The sequence below is a fragment of the Nicrophorus vespilloides genome, unplaced genomic scaffold, assembly GCF_001412225.1.
Source record: "Nicrophorus vespilloides isolate i.1.1-1 unplaced genomic scaffold, Nicve_v1.0, whole genome shotgun sequence".
Lineage (NCBI taxonomy): Eukaryota > Metazoa > Arthropoda > Insecta > Coleoptera > Silphidae > Nicrophorus > Nicrophorus vespilloides.
Window position 1 is genome coordinate 299,556 of NW_017096602.1, and position 21,690 is coordinate 321,245.

A 21,690-nucleotide genomic window follows, 5' to 3' on the forward strand; every position below is an offset into this window, starting at 1 on the left:
ATTTATTTAAAATTATTTTGCGTAGTCGTATTATTTCCGTCCTTATAAAGCGTTATAGCGCACTTAACTGTGTTAGGCGCAGTTTGTTTCTTGAATGCGAACTATAATTAATTTCATTTTATTGATAAATTGTGCAATCATTTATTTATTTACCTTAATTTCTAATTTTCAAAGTGTTTGTTTAATCATTTCTTACAACAAAATTATTTTTTTATACAATTTCATTTGTGAATAACGATCACCAATTAAAGAGAGATGTGTTGTTTAACTTTCACAATGTTACCAACATTATTAACAAATATGCAGAAGTGCTATCGACCTCCGTGTCTCTGCTCATCTATTTCATTTTCTTATCATTTTTTTTCTTCTATTTTTGTACATTAATTTACAAGGTGTTAAATTTTTCAATACACTCACTTATTGACTGTGAAATGAAGTTCTTCATTGCGTTCAGATTGTTCGAGCAAGGTGCTAAAACCAAAAACATATAAACTGTTACAGATTTTAAAACGCGTTCATATTTCTCTCACGCATTCTTTGAGCAACAAAATAAAATGAAATTTGCAAACGACTAGAATACGGCTTAGACTTTAATTATGACTTATTGTAATGCATAGCAGAACAATGATAGATAATAATATACAATTGAAATAGTTAAATGATCAAATCTATTTATGAAAACAAATAGGTGTTTCGCGAACGCAAGATAATAACAATTCTCAACAACAGTTTGCTAAATTCATTTACTGCATATTGTAGAATACATACATCTTGAATAGACAGCACTGAGACGTTATAAATATTTGCAAATTGCAAGGAAAAATAACAAAAATGAAAGATGAAAATAGGTATACAAAAAAAAAATGGTTATAAATTTTTTTTATGGTTTCTTGGCAAATTTACACAGTTAAATTTTGAGAAAGTGTTGTGCAGATGCAAGTGCTACTTTATTCACTTTTTTTTTCTAAGAAAACGGAAGAAAGTATTTCCTTGTAAACCCTAGCTACCTGATTTTCAAGAAAGGTAACGAAACGCATCTGCATTACACTAAACTGTATAGCAATTGATTCGTTGAAAACTCAAAGAATTCCCTGTAGCAAAGCATTGCAAAAAAAATTGTTTATAAATTTGTTTTCTTTTTAATTTATTCAACTATTTACATTAAATAGAGTATTTTGTTAATCTTTGCTTTCTTTAAAATATTGTTTTTTTGTATACTTTGCAAAAAAAATTATTAACCCCTTCAATATTATTTGGTTTGACATGAACTGACTTATAAAAATCACAATAATCGAATATCGTCTTCGACTTTTCACCGCTTAACGTAAGTCTTGAATGGCAAAGGGCAGCAGGTATTAATTCAAAAGAAAAGATCTGTTATCTTCATTTGGTACTGTAAACCGGTTAACCTTAAAATGTTACTTTCCGATAATATAGTTTAACAGTTTGCTTACATTTAATTGGTGCTAATAACTGTATCATGGGACACCTTTCAAAATGATGAAACATTGATATATTTCTCGCAGATAAAAGTGCACATACAGATTCAGTAAGCATCTGCTGTCGAATTTACATTTAACCTCTAATCTCTTACGTAACATGCATAGCCAACTATTCCCATTTATTGGCTTGAAAAAAGCTCAATATTTCTATGGTAATTCAATAACAAACCTCATGCAGCCAATTAGCAGCAAAAACTCACAATTAGACCATAATATTAATAAATAATAACGTTGTCTATATTTCATATAGAATTCTAAACATATTAGTTTATTAACTTGTTTCTTCCTACGAAATATAAGTAGTTTATTTGAAACACATGAAATCTATAGAATTAAAATATTTTATATTATAATAATTAAAAGTATTTAGTTAAATAATATTGGTCAGCTGATTGTAACTTTAATATTTGTTATACAGTTAGGTGTAATAAGTGAAATTTCATTGTTATTAAAAGTTATATTAATTAAACAACAAATGCAACAACTCGTGTGCTAATTAATATTACTGTCTGTTTTCTTCTATTAAGCCGGTTAACCTCAAAATTACTTTCATGTAATAACATTTAATTTCAGCAGTTTTCAATCTGAAATATTTAAATTACCGGAAAGAACTCTATGGATTAAAATTATATACCGTACTTTTAAGCAACTTGTACAGGTAATACGCAAATTCATTCGCTTACATCGTTTATGATAATATTGTAAATAAATAATTTATAATTATTACTCAAGCGCAATTGTTTTTAATTATTGTAATTATAAATTTGTATTTATGTTTAGTTTTTATGTATGTATGTAACTGTTGCAATAAACGTTATTATTATTATACAAGAAGAAATAAACAATAGTAAAGTTTGTATATCTTTATGTTTCATTCTACATAATAAAATTTGTATGTAACATATGAAATCAAGTGTATAATGTTGAAGAGTTGTTGAATGTTGCCGTTTTTTAATTACATAAAGTTGGTTAATTAATTAAATTTTATGTTGAATGTATGAGATTATAAAAAAATGTATTAAATGTTAAACTATTACATAAGATTATTATAAACTTTATATATTTATCGTGTTTTCAATAAAGTTGGTGAAAATTTCTTTATTTTTTATTATTAATATTATTTATTAGCCCTTTGTAGCAGTTGAATTTTTAATTTATTTTACTTAATTCTATGAATAATATATAGTTAATAAAGTAAAGTGGTAAAGTGAAATAAAATAGTTTTTAAAGTTTTTATTTTAATAATGATGTTATTGTTCTTAGCGTGTATCAACTATTTTTACTGTCAATTGATAGTTCTTTTTCTTTAAGCCGGTTAACCTTAAAATTGTCTGCGCTAGGTGCTCTTTATGTGCAGTAGTATTAAAGATAAATTAAGTGCAAATCGTTCTGGGAAGTATTACGGTTGTTTTGAAATATACTTTTTGATTTATAGAGAATGTATGAATATGTTGTGTGTGATGGTCGTAAGTGGTAAAGTGATGTTGGTTGATGTCTGGCAGATTTGCATTGTGTTGTTGTTGATGACATGTTGGCTGCAATAAGTCGTTGGACATGGGTTGTTTGTGCAAGGTTCGACAACGTCGGAAATTGAGGTAAGCGTCCAAGGTCGGGGTGATCGTGCGATTTCGGCAGTCCCGAAGTCGTGACGTCACCGGTGACGACGGACGCTGCGTCACATCGTGCCTTCCGGATGTGCGGCGGGGCCAATGAGCGTGCGCGCTTTGGTCACGTGCGCGGCGCACGGCCAATCGGGCGGCGGCTTCGGTCGCCTAATAGACAGACCGATTCTGACAAGCGTAGAAAAAGTCGTCGTCGGGTTGCCCCATCAAGCTGCCGCCATTTTGCCCAGTGCCGAGAGGATTGCGTCGAGAGGATTCCAAATCGCGGCGACGCGACCTCAGATTTGCGGATCGAGCCCAGGACGAAAAAGGGATATTTTTGGGTTTCGGTGCAGGACGTGCGGCCGCGGAACGGTTGAACGAGAAGAAGTTGAGCGACGAAGGATCGGCCGCGGAGGATTGCGTGTGTTTTTTGTTTTTTTTTTGCCTCGATATTATTTCTCTCGTTCACTTCTTGCTCGTCGTCGCCGTCGGTTGGTCGGGATCATTGGTGTTAGTTCGGGTAGTGATGTCGAGAGGGAAGTGTAGTCTGGCGAGCGTTCGACTTGGACTGGTCTGTCCGTACACTAATTATGGCCGATGGTTGATTTGTTTATTTTAAAATGATGAATTATGTGCCTTTTCGCGACGCTTGGCCTGTGCCGAGCTAGGACCCAGTGTGCGTCGACAGTTTGATGGAATCTCCGCTGATCATGTGTTTCTCTCCGATGCGAGACTTCTAAATAAACCCGTGTTTTAACATACATCTCTACACATACATACACTACTACTGCACTCACTCACTCTCTCACATAGAGCGACGACGAACGACATTCGCATTACTCTCTTTTTTAACACACTGACTACGGCTTAATATTATTATACCCAACATAATATTTTCCGTTCATTTGTTTTGCTCGTCTTCTCTTCCGGATTCTCGGCTCGCTTTATCACACAGCCAATCCGTACGCAAACGTGTTTTGTTTTTACTATGGCCGATCATCTTGTTGATGGACCGCCGAATGCCAAAAGGCAGAAACTGGACGCGTTCCAGGGCCAATCGGACTCTTCCGGTAAGTGTAAAATCTCTTTACTATCTCTCAAATATACCATACCATATACTACATCCGTACATACCCCATATACCTAAGTCCGTATCTTTTAATCAGTTACGGAACTCACGATACTCACTCATATACAATTCGCACACCATCTATCCATCCATCCAATCTACCTGTCTACCAATCTACTCATTCATGTTCCGCATCTCCCCAGCAACATTCGTTATCATCATGGACACCATCACCATAACCCATTTCTACGTATTTGCATTCTCAAGATCTGTTGTCTCTGAGCTGCAGACTCAGTAGTGTGGTTCTATGTTTGTTTTTCCGCACGGCATGTTCGCCTCGCTTTCGTTGTAACTGGTGTGTGTGTGTGTATATCTACTATGTTTGTTGTGCGCGCGAGAGAAGGCGTTACTCTCTCCTCAATACATCTATAGCAAGGATGCAATGAACATGACTTTGACATGTTGCTAAACATTATCATACACAAATATTAAACAGCTGTTTACTACCACCACTCGAGCTCATCCTCCCTCTATCCCTAGAACTCATTCCATCTCACACCTTTACTCCGAAATTCACACATGCTTCTCATTCATTGCAACACGAATTCACATACATTCTTCATCTATTCCATTTCCACCAAGCCACAAACATCCATTGACACTTGCTGAAAAGCCGAAATCATTATATCATTCACATAAAATCACAACTGATTTCTCGAACCTGTCAATTGATATTTCATTTATCTAAGAATAAAAAATAGCATTCAGACTGGAAGTTACATACAGCCATTTCGCATACTAATTAAAAACTAAAATATATAATAATATAAGCAAATTGTGTCTTGGGTTGAAGGTTACCACTTGTGCGAAGACAATTCTACCAAAATTACTTTAATTAATACCTGAATACATTAACAATGTTCAATGTTAATACATTCATTTCTCTTTTCAAATGGTTTAATTCTTTAAACATAAAACAAATGTACAGTTAAAATAATTTTTTAATTAACCTACACCTACTTTTATCGATGGTATGTTATAATTGCAAACTAATGACAACATATAAACAGGAAATTTAATGGAAGATAACTTTAAAAATTTGAAAGCAAATTAAATGATTATTTCATCAATTTATTATGATATATCCATGAAGATTATTTAAAGAAAATACTATATAGTCATTGTTACTGCAACAAGAATAGTACATACATTTATTGAATGGTAACCATTGGTTACAAGAAATTGCTTACAGCAATTTTTGCTTCATTACAAATCACATGTAATTTACATTGATGCTCAAGATTTTTACTTAAAAATAAGTATAACTGTGAGACATAAGATTTTTTAAAATTATGTACAGCTGTTTTGTATTTAACATCAAAAACAATATTATTTATTACTACACTGTAAGTTATTTAATAAGTAACTTATTGAAGTATTAAAAAACAATAATCAATATAATACAAAATATATTAGTCTAAATATTATCTAATATTCATTTATTTATAGTTAGTTATTTATTTATATATCATTTGGTATCAGAACTATGAATAATGAATGTTCCTATCAAAATATTTCAATTAAAATTATATTTTGAAAACTTGTCTTTATAATTTATTATTTTATAAATAATTTAGTTTTAAAATATCATCAAAATATTAATGTCTGTGTTGGCTTGATTTCAACTCAATTATTCATTTACAATTGACATTTAAAATAATACTAACATATTACAAGTAAATAAATGTAATTATTTAATCCAAGGCTTGAATAACATTTGAATGTTCATTATTTACTTATTTTCAAAGCTATTCATAAGAAGTATAGAATAATGTAAAATTAAATAATCCAATTAGTATTATATATAGGACAAAGATGATCTTTGTTAATATCCTACGAAAGATGACCTACTAAGAATAAGACTAAGAACATATTGTTCAGTACTTCTTTTTGAAAAACGCTTAATCAGTAAAATAATATTTTCTAAATTACATGTGACATACATATACATTATAATAATTTAAAATTAAATTATAATATATTTGTTTTTTGTTGTATTTTTTTTTAATTAATAGATTTCTAATAAATTTGAGAAATTATCATATCATTATGTATGAAGAGTTTGTAAAGAAACACATAAGTGTTCATAATTGTTTTACGTTGTGTATGAATTGATATATGCAGTAAATTAAAAGATTCTCATATAATATAAGTTGTGATTACAATGCGATGTATAAAAGGATCCTAACGACTCTCATTTCAAAATTAGTAAATTTCAATTGGTCTTCGCATTTTTTTCGTTGCTTTTTAACGAGATTAAAATAAATTTTGGCAGTGGACACCTTTCTCAACATCAGAATGTAAACAGACTTGCACTTGAACTCAAAGTTATAGTTTATGGATGTATCCAACCAAATTTTGAAATATCTCAGAATGTGGTTTTAAAGTTCTTAGTGTGTACATGAATATAAAGTTAGTATATTTGTTGGTTTAACTTGCACATTGTGGAAGTCCTTTCATTGAGAGAAAACAAATATTATTTTTGTTTTAGTTAACTCTTAGATATGGTAGATATGGTTGTTAACAATTACTATATATGTTCTCTTTTCTTAGGTTCTGAGTCTTGCTATACTTGCCTCAAATTTATAATCAGTGCTTTTGTAATTATATTGCATGTCTCAATTAATGCTAATACGATTCATCCCTCCTCTCTGTCTCTATTTTTTATTTATTTTATTTGAGTATATTGACGACGTTCGTTTATTTTATTGTTTGATTTGATTTGTTTTATTATTATTATTTTTTTGAGTAATTTGTATATTATTATACCTAACCACTATAGTGTCGATGCAACACGCTTTCAACTACAACTTGGGGCCTGGACATGGCCAGGGCCTCGGACAAACACTTGGTGGTGGCCAATCCAATCCAACGCATCAATGGAATTCGCAACAGCACCCAAGTAAATACCCCCCAGTTTAAAAACAGAAATGAATAATAATATATTTACCACTTCCAGTTCCTAAAAATAACACATTTTAACAATTATATTAAATTAACAACAGTCTGACAAATATTAATTTTATATTAGAAAGCATTACTAATATTTTTACTTTATTATTTTTTTTTCTTCAAATTTGAATTTAAAATATTTTGGAAATTGTTTTATTTTGATTTAATTTGTTCTTCAAATGTTTTATTCTATTTTAATTTCAATGGGAGGTTGAAAGTGTACGAGTAGCATTTAGCCGTTTCTTATGTATTAGATGGTGTTATATGCATAATGAATGCGATCAATGTTTAAATTTTGATGTATTTGAGGAAGGAATTTAAGCTCTTAATGCAATCTGCAATCTTTCCTTGAATACTTTTTATTTTATGGTGCGAGTATGCCTGTTTTTTAATTTATTGGAATGTACTTTATAATTATTATTTTTACTAGATGTTACGATTCAATTTAATCGATCTTCCAGTCCCCCTCGAAACACCTTTATTTATATGTTATCGACATTTCTTCTATTCGTACTGTTTGATACCATTTGGAATGCATTAAATATTTCTGCTTATGTTCGTGTAGATGTATTATCAAACATGGACATGATTGATTTGGAAAACGATCTGCCTGATGAGCTGATGTCGTCGGGGAGCTCCTGGGGAATGCCCGACAACATGGGGGGAAACAGTAAACCTCCCGCACAAGGCCCCGGCCCTGGTGGACCAATGCAAAACGGTGGAATCGACAACGACGGTCCAAACAATGCATCTATGAGACAGATACAATTAAACCACCATTTGCTTCAGGTATTGCATCCTTAAACTATCTACATGTAACGACAGAAAGTATACGTAAATATTGTTATTTTAGTCCAAAGGGCTGATGGGCAACACGCTTTCAATGGCCGTTAACCAGCTAGGCAGCAAGAGTCCTATATTACAGTCACCTCCCAATGTGACTTTGCCAAAGGCAATTGTAGGAGAGTTGTCCATGGGAGGAAATATCCAATCTAGCATTTCGAACAACATTGGTTTGCAATCAATAGCAAACAACGGCAGTTCGCCACAAGTAATGAGCTCTATACAAGGTGAGATTTAAAAAAGAGAAGTACAACACTCCTGAGAAAGTTTCCTAAATCTGTGTGCAGCTGTCCCTCATCCGTTTTGTCAATCCCGGTTTGTTATTACCTGGGTGATATCTTGACTCGTCTCCCCTTGTCCGTACCATCCTTCCCCTAGCGTGCATTGCAACCCTTGCTCTTTGTTACGCACGTTTTTTAGTAGGGTTATGATCGGCTTGTTTGAAGAATAAAAAAATAATGAATTAAATTTAACCAATGCACTATGTAGTGCTATCTACATTTGACATACATTAAGTGCTTAAGATTTACAAATGTGTACAATATTTTGTAGGTATCAACAATAGCGGGGGTAGCAGCAACATGGTTATGAGCAATAGCAGTATGAATACGATGAGTGGCATGGGTGGAGGCGGTTTGGTAGTCAGCAGCAGCACCATAAACAAACCGAACGCCCCGAACATGTTAGCCCCTGGCCATCTTCCGAACAACCACAATGTTGGTTTGCAAAATGGTCCGATAATTAGCCGTTCAATAAATCTGCAAATGAACCAGCGTCCGCTGGGACCCCAAAGTGTTCATCAAATTGGTGCTCCTAGAATGCAGCCACCTACAATGATTTCGTGTGGACCGCCTGGACAGAACATCACTGGCGGCACGCCATATGCGTATCCCAATGGGGGTCCGCAAGGTGTACCCCAAGTTGGAGGTGAGTTATTCGTAACATGGAATATTTTTAAAACATAATTATTAATTATCCATTGCTAGTAGTAGCTCCTCAACAAAGAGGTAGCGGTTTGAGTTTACAGCAGCGCTTCATTAGTCCAACCGGAAACGTTGGTCCCCAAGGAGGCGGTGCAGGTGGTGAAGGCGGCATGGCCCAAACCCAACTACCTGCCCCGTCTCCAGCACAACCGCAGTCTGGTGCTCCAAGTGGGACACAACCTGGACCACAGACTGCAACTCAGAATCAAGTTGGTGTACCTACGCCATCCACCGATCCAGAGAAAAGGAAGTTGGTTCAGCAGCAGCTTGTACTGCTTTTGCACGCGCACAAATGTCAAAGACGAGAGTCACAAGCAAATGGTGAAGTGGCGCTCCCACATTGCACCCTTCCCCACTGCAGAACTATGAAAAATGTACTAAACCACATGATGACATGCCAAGCGGGCAAAAGTTGTGCAGTTCCACACTGTAGTTCGTCGAGACAAATCATAAGTCATTGGAAACATTGCGTGCGCAACGACTGTCCAGTATGCTTACCTCTTAAGCAGGCAGACAAGAATAGAAACAACCCCACTGGTATGTACTCGTTCGATTATTAATATTATTAGTATTTATTTTATTTGCAAAATGAGATAATTTCAATGATTTTTTTTTCAGCTGCCACTACAGCCCCACAAAGTACGCAGTCGCCAAATCCATCTCCTGTGGATATGAGACGAGCCTACGATGCTCTGGGAATTCAATGTCCGACTACTTGTGCTACCCCACCTTCTGGATTAATACCTAACATAGCGGGAGTACAAACGCGGCATCGACTTCCTCTATCCGCAGGTTCTAATATGTGTGTGAGGGTTTTGGCTCCACCTCAAAATATAGTGGCGCCAAATGTAAGTCTACCATTGGGCAGTAACGACTCGCCTGCATCTCAACAAAATGCAGTTGCGCAAGCGGCTGCTAACCTTCCGCAAAGTGTTTCTAATAACCAGTTATTTGGACTCGGAAACGAAACCAATAATGCCTCTTCCTTGGTTGGTTCGGATAATAGAGTACAATTACCAGCTGGTTTACAACCGGGCCAGGTGACGGCGACGCCTGTCCAGGGTACAAAGGAATGGCACCATTCTGTAACGCCCGATCTCCGAAACCATTTAGTCCATAAATTGGTCCAGGCCATATTTCCCACACCAGATCCTCAAGCTATGCTTGACAAGCGAATGCATAACCTCGTGGCATACGCGCGGAAGGTTGAAGGTGATATGTATGAAATGGCCAATTCCCGATCTGAATATTACCATTTACTGGCCGAGAAAATTTATAAAATCCAAAAAGAATTGGAAGAAAAGCGGCAACGTAGGAAAGAACAACAGATGCAATCCCAGCAACCTCAGTTAAGGCCAGCACTGCCTGGGCAGCAACAACAGGTTGGAGTTCCTCCTGGCGTAGTAGTACCTCCACCAAGGCCTCCGGGTGTTGTACCCGGTTCAATGTCGCAAAATCCAGCTCAAGGTCTCCGAAGTAATTCTCCAGCATTAGGTGGCATGAGCATGGGATCTCAAATAAATAACTGTAATAATCGTATTCTATTTACGGGCCAAAATGCTCAAAACGCCCAACAACCTAATGTTGTTGGTTTACCTGGACCATCACCTACAGCTTCGATCAATAATCCAAGTCTGTCACCATTTAGCCAACCAATGTCACAACAGAACACCGGTCAAGGCACCCCAACATCTCAATTTTCTACTAATTCGAATGGTCCAACGTTACCACTGAGTTCTCCTGCTGGTAGTGGAGGTGGCATAGTGAACTCTGCTGCAACCAATGGAAACCAAATCAATAATGTTGCTGCAAATAATGCCTCGCAGCAACAGCAATTCAACGATGTACTGAAGAGTCGACCGGCACCATCGCCGTCAGCTTTCGGTCTACAGCAAAGCGGATTAAACTCTCAGGCCACCCAACAACAGCAACAACAACCCCAGCAGCAGCCACAACAACCAAACGCTAGGCTATCAACGCCTTCAGACGTGACGACACCGCATACATCGGCAGGACCGAAATCTGTGAGCTCGTCGCGGGGTGCTAGTCCTGCTCCGGCAACACCAATAGTGGCATCATCTCCAGCACCTACAGTAGCAAGTCTCGGTAAGTCTCATTTTTTCTTTTTTGTTATACATTTAAATGATAAATGTATTAATCTTTTTGTTTAATTGTAGGTAAAGGAATGTCGAACTCGGAAAGGGCAGCTCAATCAAACGTAGTTCGTCCATCTAATATGTCATCTATAATATCGGCAATTACTGCTGCTGCTGACCGAAATGATGATTCGCCACCTCCGTCAAACGGCGGCGCTGGAGGCGGAAAACTAGATCAAATAAAACAAGAGCCGATGGACTGTAAAGACGATGGTAATGGGGATGGAATGCATGCATCCGACAATGGTTGTTCCGGAGGAAAAGGCATCAAGACTGAAATCAAAAGCGAACCGATTGATAATGATAACGATAATAAAGATGATATGCAGATAAAACAGGAACCGCGTACCCCTTCAGAGGGTTCTTCCAGTCAGGATATTAAACCTGCGACCAATATGGAAATTATGCCGGGAATGAACAATCCAACGAAGCGTAAGATGTCGCTAAATTCGTGTTATTTGTAACCTATTAATGAATTGTATACTGTTCCAGTTTTTAAACCAAACGAGCTTCGCCAGAAATTGATGCCCACATTGGAGAAACTGTATAGACAGGACCCCGAGAGTATACCATTTAGGCAGCCTGTTGATCCCAGTTCCCTGGGTATTCCAGATTATTTTGATATTGTGAAACGTCCTATGGACTTGTCTACGATCAAGAGGAAACTAGACATTGGACAATATTCTGATCCATGGGAATATGTAGACGACGTGTGGTTAATGTTTGACAACGCATGGTTGTACAACCGGAAAACAAGCAGAGTCTACCGATATTGCACTAAGGTAAGTTGGACGACTAATCAATAATGCGCAACCTTTCCCCGCTATCGACGTTTCAATATGGCGCTACCCCTAGAGCAGGCGTTTGCTTATTAATCCACGTCTGTGTAAGATTCTCACTAATTACATTTCTTATTCCAGTTGTCCGAGGTGTTTGAGCAGGAAATTGATCCTGTTATGCAATCAATTGGTTATTGCTGTGGACGTAAATATACCTTCAATCCACAAGTCCTCTGCTGCTTTGGGAAACAACTGTGCACCATTCCAAGAGACGCCAAATACTATAGTTACCAAAACAGGTCAGTACTTTTATTTTGTATTGGGTCGATTTATTTATTTAATATTTTTGATCACGATTATTACAATTACATTTATAATTTCATATTTTTGAGTTTTTGGTGCTTTTATCAATACTATAATGTACATATATATCTAGGGCGTGGTCAATGAACAATACTTTAATACATTTAAAGTACTTTTCATACAATATATAACAAGCAAGCAAGCTTAGTGAGTGTGCCATTTCCTTTTTGACTTAAAACAAAATTTTGCAAAATGATGAAAATAATTTTATTCACTAAAAATGTATAATGGCCATTATTTTATTCATATTGATTACTAGATTTATTAATATTATAATTTGTTATTGGTTTTATCTTCAGCCAATATTTTTAATTTCATTTAATTGAATTTATTTAATTTGTGTATATGAGAAAAATCAATACCTTATATTATTACAAAATGGCGGATCACAAGGATATGGTCGCAAAAATATGTTAAGTGTAAATTTGCCAAAAGTAGAAATGTTTGTAATAATGTAAACATGATTTTCTTGTAGCATTAAGTAAAATGATGAATATTTATATGTAAAACATGATGATTGTATGAATTTATTTCTAATATGTGAAAAATGTTTCTATTTGTTTTTGGTTTCCGTTAACGCCTTTGAATATCCATACTACTGACATATGCTCATACAACAATACTATAACTACAACACGCATATTCGTATGATCGCTTTGCCTTCTAACCTTCACTTATTGGGCTTAAAAATCACAAAACCTTCGCTTTGTGACTGATGATCAACAATTATGACAACAGTTTAAAAGCTTATGGTCTCGGATCCAACAGATATACTTTCTGCCAGAAGTGCTTCAACGATATCCAAGGGGATACTGTAACGTTGGGCGACGATCCTACCCAAGCTCAAACGTAAGATTTTTTAGCGTACTCAAATTATACAATATTAAATTATATACGTATTTTCATTTTAGCGCTATCAAAAAAGAAGAATTTAAGGAAATGAAAAACGATCATTTAGAGATGGAACAGTTTGTAATCTGCAATGACTGCGGTCGAAAACTTCATCAAGTATGTGTTTTGCACATAGAAAATATCTGGCCATCCGGCTTTATGTGCGACGAGTGTCACAAGAAGAAAGGCTCGAAACGCAAGGAGAACAAATTCAACGCGAAACGTCTACCAGTTACAAAGTTGGGAATATATATTGAAACAAGGGTTAATAACTTCTTAAAGAAAAAAGAATCTGGAGCTGGAGAAGTCAGTATACGTGTTGTATCCAGTTCGGATAAATTAGTGGAAGTTAAACCTGGAATGCGAAGTAAATTCGTAGAAACTGGTGAACTGAGCAATGAGTTCCCTTATCGTGCAAAGGCATTATTCGCTTTCGAGGAAATCGATGGAGTAGATGTTTGTTTTTTCGGAATGCATGTGCAAGAATATGGTTCCGAATGTCCATCGCCGAATACGCGGCGAGTCTACATCGCCTATCTAGATTCGGTTCACTTCTTCAAACCTCGTCATTGCAGAACTGCAGTTTACCATGAAATAATCTTAGGTTATTTGGATTACGTCAAAAAGTTGGGTTACACTATGGCTCATATATGGGCATGCCCTCCTTCTGAAGGTGATGATTATATATTTCATTGTCATCCATTGGAACAAAAGATTCCGAAACCAAAACGGCTCCAAGATTGGTATAAGAAGATACTAGATCGAGGAATCATTGAGAGAACTGTTCTTGATTATAAGGATATTTTGAAGCAGGCCATGGAAGATAATTTGCGATCGGCGGCTGATTTGCCTTATTTTGAAGGCGATTTCTGGCCGAATGTTCTCGAAGAAAGCATTAAAGAACTGGATCAAGAGGAGGAGGAAAAACGCAAACAAGCTGAAGCTGCTGAGGCCGCCGCCAATGCGGTAAATGTTGTATATTTCATGGTAATTCAAACAATTTTAAATTATTAATTATGTTTTGCAGATTTTTTCCATGTCCGAAGATTCTGAAATAGGCGCCGATGGAAAAAAGAAAGGTCAGAAAAAGGCTAAGAAGAGTAATAAATCAAAAGCCAATCAGAGGAAAAATAGCAAAAAATCAAATACTCCTCAAACTGGTAACGACCTTTCAACAAAGATCTTTGCCACCATGGAAAAACACAAAGAAGTTTTCTTTGTGATTCGTTTGCATTCTGTGCAGTCTGCAGCTAGTCTTGGGGTATGATTTCATATTGATATTGTTTATATTTTTTATGTATTAATATTTGTGTTTCTCCGTTACAGCCAATTCAAGATCCCGATCCATTTATCAGTTGCGATCTCATGGATGGTCGTGACGCCTTCCTTACGATGGCACGAGAAAAGCATTACGAATTTTCCTCGTTGCGTCGTGCTAAATATAGTACAATGTCCATGTTGTATGAACTCCACAATCAAGGACAAGATAAATTCGTGTACACTTGCAACAACTGTAAAGCTCACGTAGAGACACGCTACCATTGCACCGTGTGCGATGACTTTGATTTATGTATTCAATGCTACGAGAAAAATGGGCATCCACATAAAATGGACAAACTTGGTTTGGATTTGGATGACGGTTCGTCCCCAAGCGATTCTAAACAACAAAATCCACAAGTGGCGAGAAAGGAATCGATCAAAAGATGCATCCATTCACTGGTGCATGCATGTCAATGCCGAGACGCCAATTGTCGCTTGACCAGTTGCCAAAAGATGAAACGTGTAGTTACACACACGAAAGTTTGCAAGAGAAAAACGAATGGTGGTTGTCCCATATGCAAACAACTTATTGCCTTGTGTTGTTATCACGCTAAACACTGCCCTGAAACCAAATGTCCAGTGCCATTCTGTTCGAACATCAAACATAAACTTAAGCAGCAACAACTCCAACAAAGGTATGAAACAATTATACAACTATCTTTTATAAATCTTCATGCCATATTTTACCACTATGATTATCTTTGTTGTATGTTCATATAAATTATTTGTATGTTTACTGACTATCCTACTATCTTTATTTCCTTTTAATTCACTTAAAATTGCCTTTACTTCTACCCATCCTTAAAAACATATTGTCAGCTTCCTATTCCACACCTCAAACATCTTTTTTGCAGGGCTGAAGGTGAGGACCTTCTAGTTATCATTTTATCGTCTCAAGCTAGAATAATAAAATAATAAGGAACTTCCCCATTTCGTCCTTGTGCTCTACATCCAGTTGATACAGCAGGATAGATCTCCTATATTATCATCCTCTTTTGGAAAGGATTCTTCTATTTTAAATCTTTTTGAAGTTTCCTTTCCCTCAGTAAAAAGAATATTGTACCCGTGGTATATGAAGATGTCTCAAGTCAAAATATTAAAATGAATATTCAATGTTACATGTTTAATTTTATCGATTCGTCTCTCGCAGATTACAACAAGCTCAACTGTTACGTCGTCGTATGGCTGTGATGAACACGACGAGAGCCCAAGGAACGAATTTGGTCAGCAACAGTGTTCCAATGGGAGTACAAGGTGTTGTTCAAAATGTTGTACCGGCAGCTGCTGTTAGTCCATCGATGAATGCAGCTGGAATGGGCAATGCAGGTGGCATGGGCGTACCTTCACCACATCAACCTGGAATTGGTATGAAACCAGGTACCCAAACACCGCCAGCGAATGTTCTTCAGGTAGTGAAGCAAGTCCAAGAAGAAGCAGCTAGACAGCAGGGATCTCATGTTAGTTACGGAAAAAATAATCCTAGCGGCGTAGTTCCTGGCCAGAATATGCCACCACCCCAAATCCAACGACCTTTGGGGCATATGGGTGCTGGACAAGGTAAGGGCTTTGCAAATATGGAAATATGTCATGTACTATTTATTAATTTTTGAATTTAAATTATGTTTAGGTGGCAACTTATTACCTATGGAACAATGGCAGCATAATAGATATCCGGGTAGCGTAGGGCAAGGTATTAGGCAGCCTGGACCAGGCCAAGTGATGCCTGGTCAAGGTTGCCAAGTGGGTGGTGCTCCTAGTCATATGCAAGGTAACACGCCGGCCGTGAGAACTGGAGTGGCAGGCATCAACCCGCAAGGTGGCACTATGCTTCATAATAAACAAGCACTTGCCCAATTAATGCAGATGCTGAAATCTCCACAACCTCAATCCCCAGATCAACAAGCACAGATTTTGCAAATACTCAAAACGAATCCACAATTGATGGCAGCTTGTATCAAACAACGACAGGTTAGAATAAAATTCACAATTCGCGAACAATGTTCATTAACACAATTCGTTACTGCATCTTTCAGGCTCACGCTCAGGCAATGCAAAACAGTGGAGGAGGCGGCGTCGGTGGAAACCCTCAGCAGCCTCAGTTACCTCACATGCTCAGCCAGCAGCAACCTGCGCAATTGCAGGGTAGAATGCAGATGCAGCAAACTCCAATGATGGGACAAGGTGGTCAGCCAGGCGTTCCTGGAAACCAGGCTGGACAAATGACGCAGCAACAACAGCAGTGGTATAAGCATCAACAGATGTTGCAGATACAACGGCAGCAACAGCAACAATTACAACAGCAACAGCAGCAGCAACAACAACAGCAGCAGCAGCAACAGCAGTTCCAACAACCACCATCGTACCAGGCCCGCCTGCCGGCGTTACGGCAACCATCGATGGGCTACAACAACTTCCAGGATCAACAGTATCCACCGCCGATGCAAGGACTGAAACCAACGCCGCCACCTGTGCCGTCCCCGCAAGGAGTGATGGGGCCACCGATATCGGTTCAGCAGCAGCTCATGCAAAGTGTCCGGTCGCCGCCACCAATTAGATCGCCCCAACCGAACCCTTCGCCCAGACCTACACCCAGCCCGCGCAACCAACCAGTGCCGAGCCCCAGAGGCCCGCAACCCTCTCCCCACGACCTCGCCGCCTCTGAAATGCTTTTAGGACAAAATCATACGAATCAACAAGATAATGATGTACCTACATTGACTCCCCAAGACCAATTAAGTAAATTTGTTGAACAGCTTTAGTGGTGAGTGCATTCGCCGAACTAAAATTACATGGTGCTGTGTTAATATTTAAAAAATAACTTCGTACAAAGTGATTTCTCTTATCATGATCATTTACTTCATTTTTAACTTTATATATATACATATATACATATATTATTTTCTTTATTATTTTTTTTATTTAAATAAGTGTATACTTAAAATGACATTTCCATGACTAGATGTCATGATTGTAAGTTATGTATAAAGTTAGATTTTAATACTTGAATGAAACAACATGGTTTTAAACATTATTTGAACGAAAAATTCAATTAAGAACAAACATAAAAGAGGATTCAATTGTAAATATGTTTAATAATTTAACAAAAAGAACTTTATGGACCTTTGTATATTGTATAGAGGTATACAATGTTAGTGAAAAGCAGATAAAAGTTTACCTAAAAGTATTTCGCTTTGCGAGGCTGTGTTATAATTTTCTCTTTCTTAATTAATGAAATGATGATAAACAAAGAAAACATAAAAAAAGACGGATTGTTACCTAGATGAACGCAAATCAACTTGAGATATCAAAGAAATTATAAATTCGTTTTGTTGTAATTCGAAAAAAGTTTTTCATTTTGGCTAAAGTTTTCAAGTTTCTACTCTGAAGATACGAAAAACAAACTAGAATTCGTGGGGACTAGTGCGCGCGTGCATTACTACAAATATATATGGAGAGGAAAAAATTTAAGAAACGTTACAAAAGACTCTAGACTAGTGATAAATCCAAAAAAAGAGAAATGAGAGAAGTTAAATCCCGATCGATGAATTCGCTCTCCCAAGATGATGTTTATTTGGAAATTTCAGAAGAGAAGATTAAAAAAAAGTGAAAACTTGTTTTTATATAATATATTTATAATTTATATTACATATAGATATATATTGAATATATGAGTTTATAATTACATTCCACATCGTGGGGTGTTTTATTCGTAAATTATCGAAGACGAACATTTGGCAGCTGGCACAGTTTTTTTTCCTTTCTGTTTTTATTTTATTATTGTATCATACATTTCCTTTGCATATATTTATATCTATATATATATTTACATATATATATGCATATACTTATATTTCTTATTTTATTTTTGACAATCGCGATAGCAGCCAGTGCAATACTTCAATAAACATTCGAACTTGTGAGAAGAGAAGAAACGGAAGGAAAATGGTAGTTTTTTTTATTATTATTATTTAATTTAAAGAGAAAGTAAAGAAGATTAAAAAGAAGTGAACACTCCCTCCTTTATTTATTAACTTGAATATAGGATTACTATTTAGTAGTATTATATATTAAAAAAAAACAAGAAACAAACAATATATTAAAAAAATAATAAAAAAATATTTGTTTTTATTTTTTTCTTGTGGGGGGGTTTTCTTGGTTTACGTTAACGGCGAGGTTTTTTCTATTAGAATTTCGTTCGTTTTCGGACCTTTATTGTTTTATTTCATTTCATTCGATAAGGGTAAGTTTATTTGTTGAGCGTCGAATTTCCGGGAAATAAATCTTTGTATTTCAAATTTTGGGCACCTTTCGTTAAAAAGAAAACACTAAATGTATTCCACAGGAAACACTCGACGCATTCAGATCTGCGTGATCTGCATACGAACGGGAACTATATCCGGTGTTACTGTTTTTTTTTGCTTTCCTCAATTTATATAATTATATACATATATATTTATTAATTACCTTTGTTGTTATTTGTTTGTTTATATTTTGGATTGTGTGAATTCGTGCAGTTGCGTCGATCCTTGTTATATAAATTTAGATCTCGAATGTCGAAGTTAAGCATCCGCATTAAGGAACCGAAAACACAAACTGTAAGACAATCAAACTACCTAGGTGTTAGCGAGTTGTAAATTGTACATATTTGTTAGTAAATTATTTGCATTACAGAAATAAGTTTGTTTTCATAAAAGATAATATACGAAAAATTGGTAATCACGTTATCTCGTTGCACAACCGATACAACACCTTGTTGTGTATTATTATCGCCGTCTCGAGGTGGCCCATTCAGGCTAGTCACATTTCGGAAATCGTATTAGTATAGTGCCGCGCTTCCAACGAAAGTGGCTTGAACTTATGTTACTTCCTATTATTTCCTGCAACGGTGCTAGTCGTGAATCAACATAATGAGTGTAATCTTAAGAACCATTTGGAGTTTATTGAGGAAATTTTATTTTGGTATGTTAATAATTATCTTTCACTTAATTAAACTTAGATATACGTAATGCGAGAGATTTCTATCTTGATAAGTTTTTTTTTTTCAAAATAATATTTCAAGTAATTTCAAAATTTTCAGACACATGAACAACAATCTTTGATAAATACATTCCGCAAAAAATATCGTTTTCTTTAAAGCAAAGAGAACTAATTCAGCTCTCGTTCGATACTTGATAATCTGATATCTGCTATAACGAAATCTATACAAAGAAAGGCCTATTTACAATTTAATCCACTTTGGAAAAAAAAAATACCAATTTAGTTTCCTACTGGATTGTAACATAATTCTCAAATGAATTATTGTCAATTAACTTGTGGAGTTGCGAAGTTATGTGGAGAGTTCAAGTGTAAATCCCATTAAAGTTTCGCCGAGAAGCTATTGAAAATGCTTGGATTTTCCGCTGATTTAGTTGATGTTCTTAATTATAAACGCATTTAATTAATTAATGCTAATTAGATAAACGTCGTCAAATGATTTTATTTGAATTATTATATTCGATTAAAAACCAAAGTATTTCGGATGTGATGAACCCTTTATTTCCAAGGCTTAAATACAATTTCTTTAAGGGAACTTCTGGGAAGTTCTTTTGACGAACGTTGTATATGTAAATATGATATATATATATTTTAGTCCATTATATAGTTTCTATGCAATAATTTATTGTGATTTATTTGTGTTTTCTACTTGTAATTGTATAAAATCGGTAGCTATCCTAGTAAATCCTTACTTCTGTACGATATTAGACTATTAAGAATCGGTATTTCTCGTTTATTTCTTCTTCAATTTGTTGATTTATCTTCTCCGCTGATTGCCAATATATTCTAGATTAAACGAAAAAAAAAAAAGAGAACCGATCCATCGATAACTATATGAAATATTGAATATATTGTATTATATACGTATAAATTTAAAAAAAAAAGGAAATTTATAATGTATTGTAAAGTATCTAAATATAGGAAGTTTATTGTAATATTTTTTAAAAAAATGTAAGAAATAATCGATATATAATAAATATTTGTTATAACTGTTTAATTGAATTGTTGACCAACATTTTCTTTCCGCAATCGCTGAACCGTATCAATGGAATTGAATTGAAAGTGATGAGAATAACGTGTAATAAATTATGTTTGGTAATCGAGAATTCGCATTAGCTGTAGAGATGTGTAGATACGAGTACAAATTATTATATTAGACTATGGATTATACACTACAATGTAAATATTTAATTGAAATTATTAAATCTACTATTTTTTATTATAATTGATAAATTATTGCAACGTAGACACGTGATGTCCCATTTTATTTTGCGTCAGAAATGAGCAAAATTTTCCATCATAGTAGTCTTATCACACGCTGTTAATATTTCTATTATTCCCAAATCATGGAAATAATACAGTTATCTTATTTTAAAAAAGAAATAAGAAAGTAGAACCTGACCGATAATAACTAGACAATTCAAAAATTAAACATAGTTAAACCTGTTTCTATTATCACCAGCCGCCATTGATAATTTCATTATGGTTAAAGGTTATGCAAATCATAGATATATACAACTGTTTTGTTTATTACTGTATTGGGACAAATCCAATTATCTTATTTAAGGTTTATGAGTAGATTTGAGTTCTTTGATTTAACATCAATCCATTAGCAATCAATATTTTATCTATATTCATTTTCATTTTATAATTAACATTGAAGTTAATTAAAATGTTTATAGTATTTAGCTACTAGATTATTTTCATGAAGATAGAAGTATCATAAATATATTCAAACAAATGTATATTATCTGAACTAAGTTCTAATATTCTACATTTTCATACATTCTTTTCTAGGATATTTCTCTTTGTTAGAATCGTTGATGTATTTAATATTTTTATGTCATAAGGTTGTTCAATACGACCATTATTTATTTAAATAACTGTGCTTTTCTTACTTATTCAGATTATCGTAAATTTCAAATGAATTTTCTTAGTTTTAGACCTCTAACATCGACTAAGAGATGTTTTCATTATATCATCAATAAAATAATCAAAGTAAATCATATGTTTGAAATTGGTTACTAATTGATACCTTTGTACTTTTCAAGTATCATAGTTCTCATCAAGTTTACTAGATAAAAAAATGTAGACAAAATAATAATAGATAAAATAACCTGTTGTGAATAGTTTT

General features: G+C 35.0%; 1 protein-coding gene across 8 annotated transcripts; it reads left to right on the forward strand.

The window, feature by feature from the left end:
- Positions 1 to 3,306: 3,306 nt before the first annotated feature.
- On the forward strand, positions 3,307 to 17,397 carry LOC108557565 (CREB-binding protein). 8 transcript variants are annotated; one of them, XM_017914133.1, is made up of 17 exons: positions 3,307 to 4,176; positions 7,018 to 7,137; positions 7,753 to 7,976; positions 8,041 to 8,257; positions 8,583 to 8,957; positions 9,017 to 9,550; positions 9,632 to 11,119; positions 11,191 to 11,601; positions 11,662 to 11,951; positions 12,090 to 12,247; positions 13,080 to 13,160; positions 13,223 to 14,174; positions 14,230 to 14,463; positions 14,529 to 15,157; positions 15,673 to 16,079; positions 16,150 to 16,490; positions 16,556 to 17,397. In XM_017914133.1, the coding sequence occupies exons 1-17, from the start codon at positions 4,095 to 4,097 to the stop codon at positions 17,279 to 17,281; spliced, it is 7,269 nt and encodes a 2,422-aa protein (XP_017769622.1). In that variant the 5' UTR covers positions 3,307 to 4,094; the 3' UTR covers positions 17,282 to 17,397. The 8 variants fall into 8 exon arrangements, with proteins under 8 accessions (XP_017769622.1, XP_017769617.1, XP_017769620.1 ...); XM_017914128.1 differs by having other exon boundaries at positions 13,050 to 13,160; positions 16,556 to 17,396; XM_017914131.1 differs by having other exon boundaries at positions 9,023 to 9,550; positions 13,050 to 13,160; positions 16,556 to 17,396.
- The last annotated feature ends 4,293 nt before the right edge of the window (positions 17,398 to 21,690 follow it).

Bases quoted from the DNA above. Each gene is read 5' to 3' on its own strand.
- LOC108557565 (XM_017914128.1), top strand. From the start codon at position 4,095: ATGGCCGATCATCTTGTTGATGGACCGCCGAATGCCAAAAGGCAGAAA. The intron at 11,120-11,190 runs GTAAGTCTCATT...GTTTAATTGTAG, and splicing joins ACCTACAGTAGCAAGTCTCG to GTAAAGGAATGTCGAACTCG. The intron at 14,175-14,229 runs GTTGTATATTTC...TATGTTTTGCAG, and splicing joins CCGCCGCCAATGCGGTAAAT to ATTTTTTCCATGTCCGAAGA.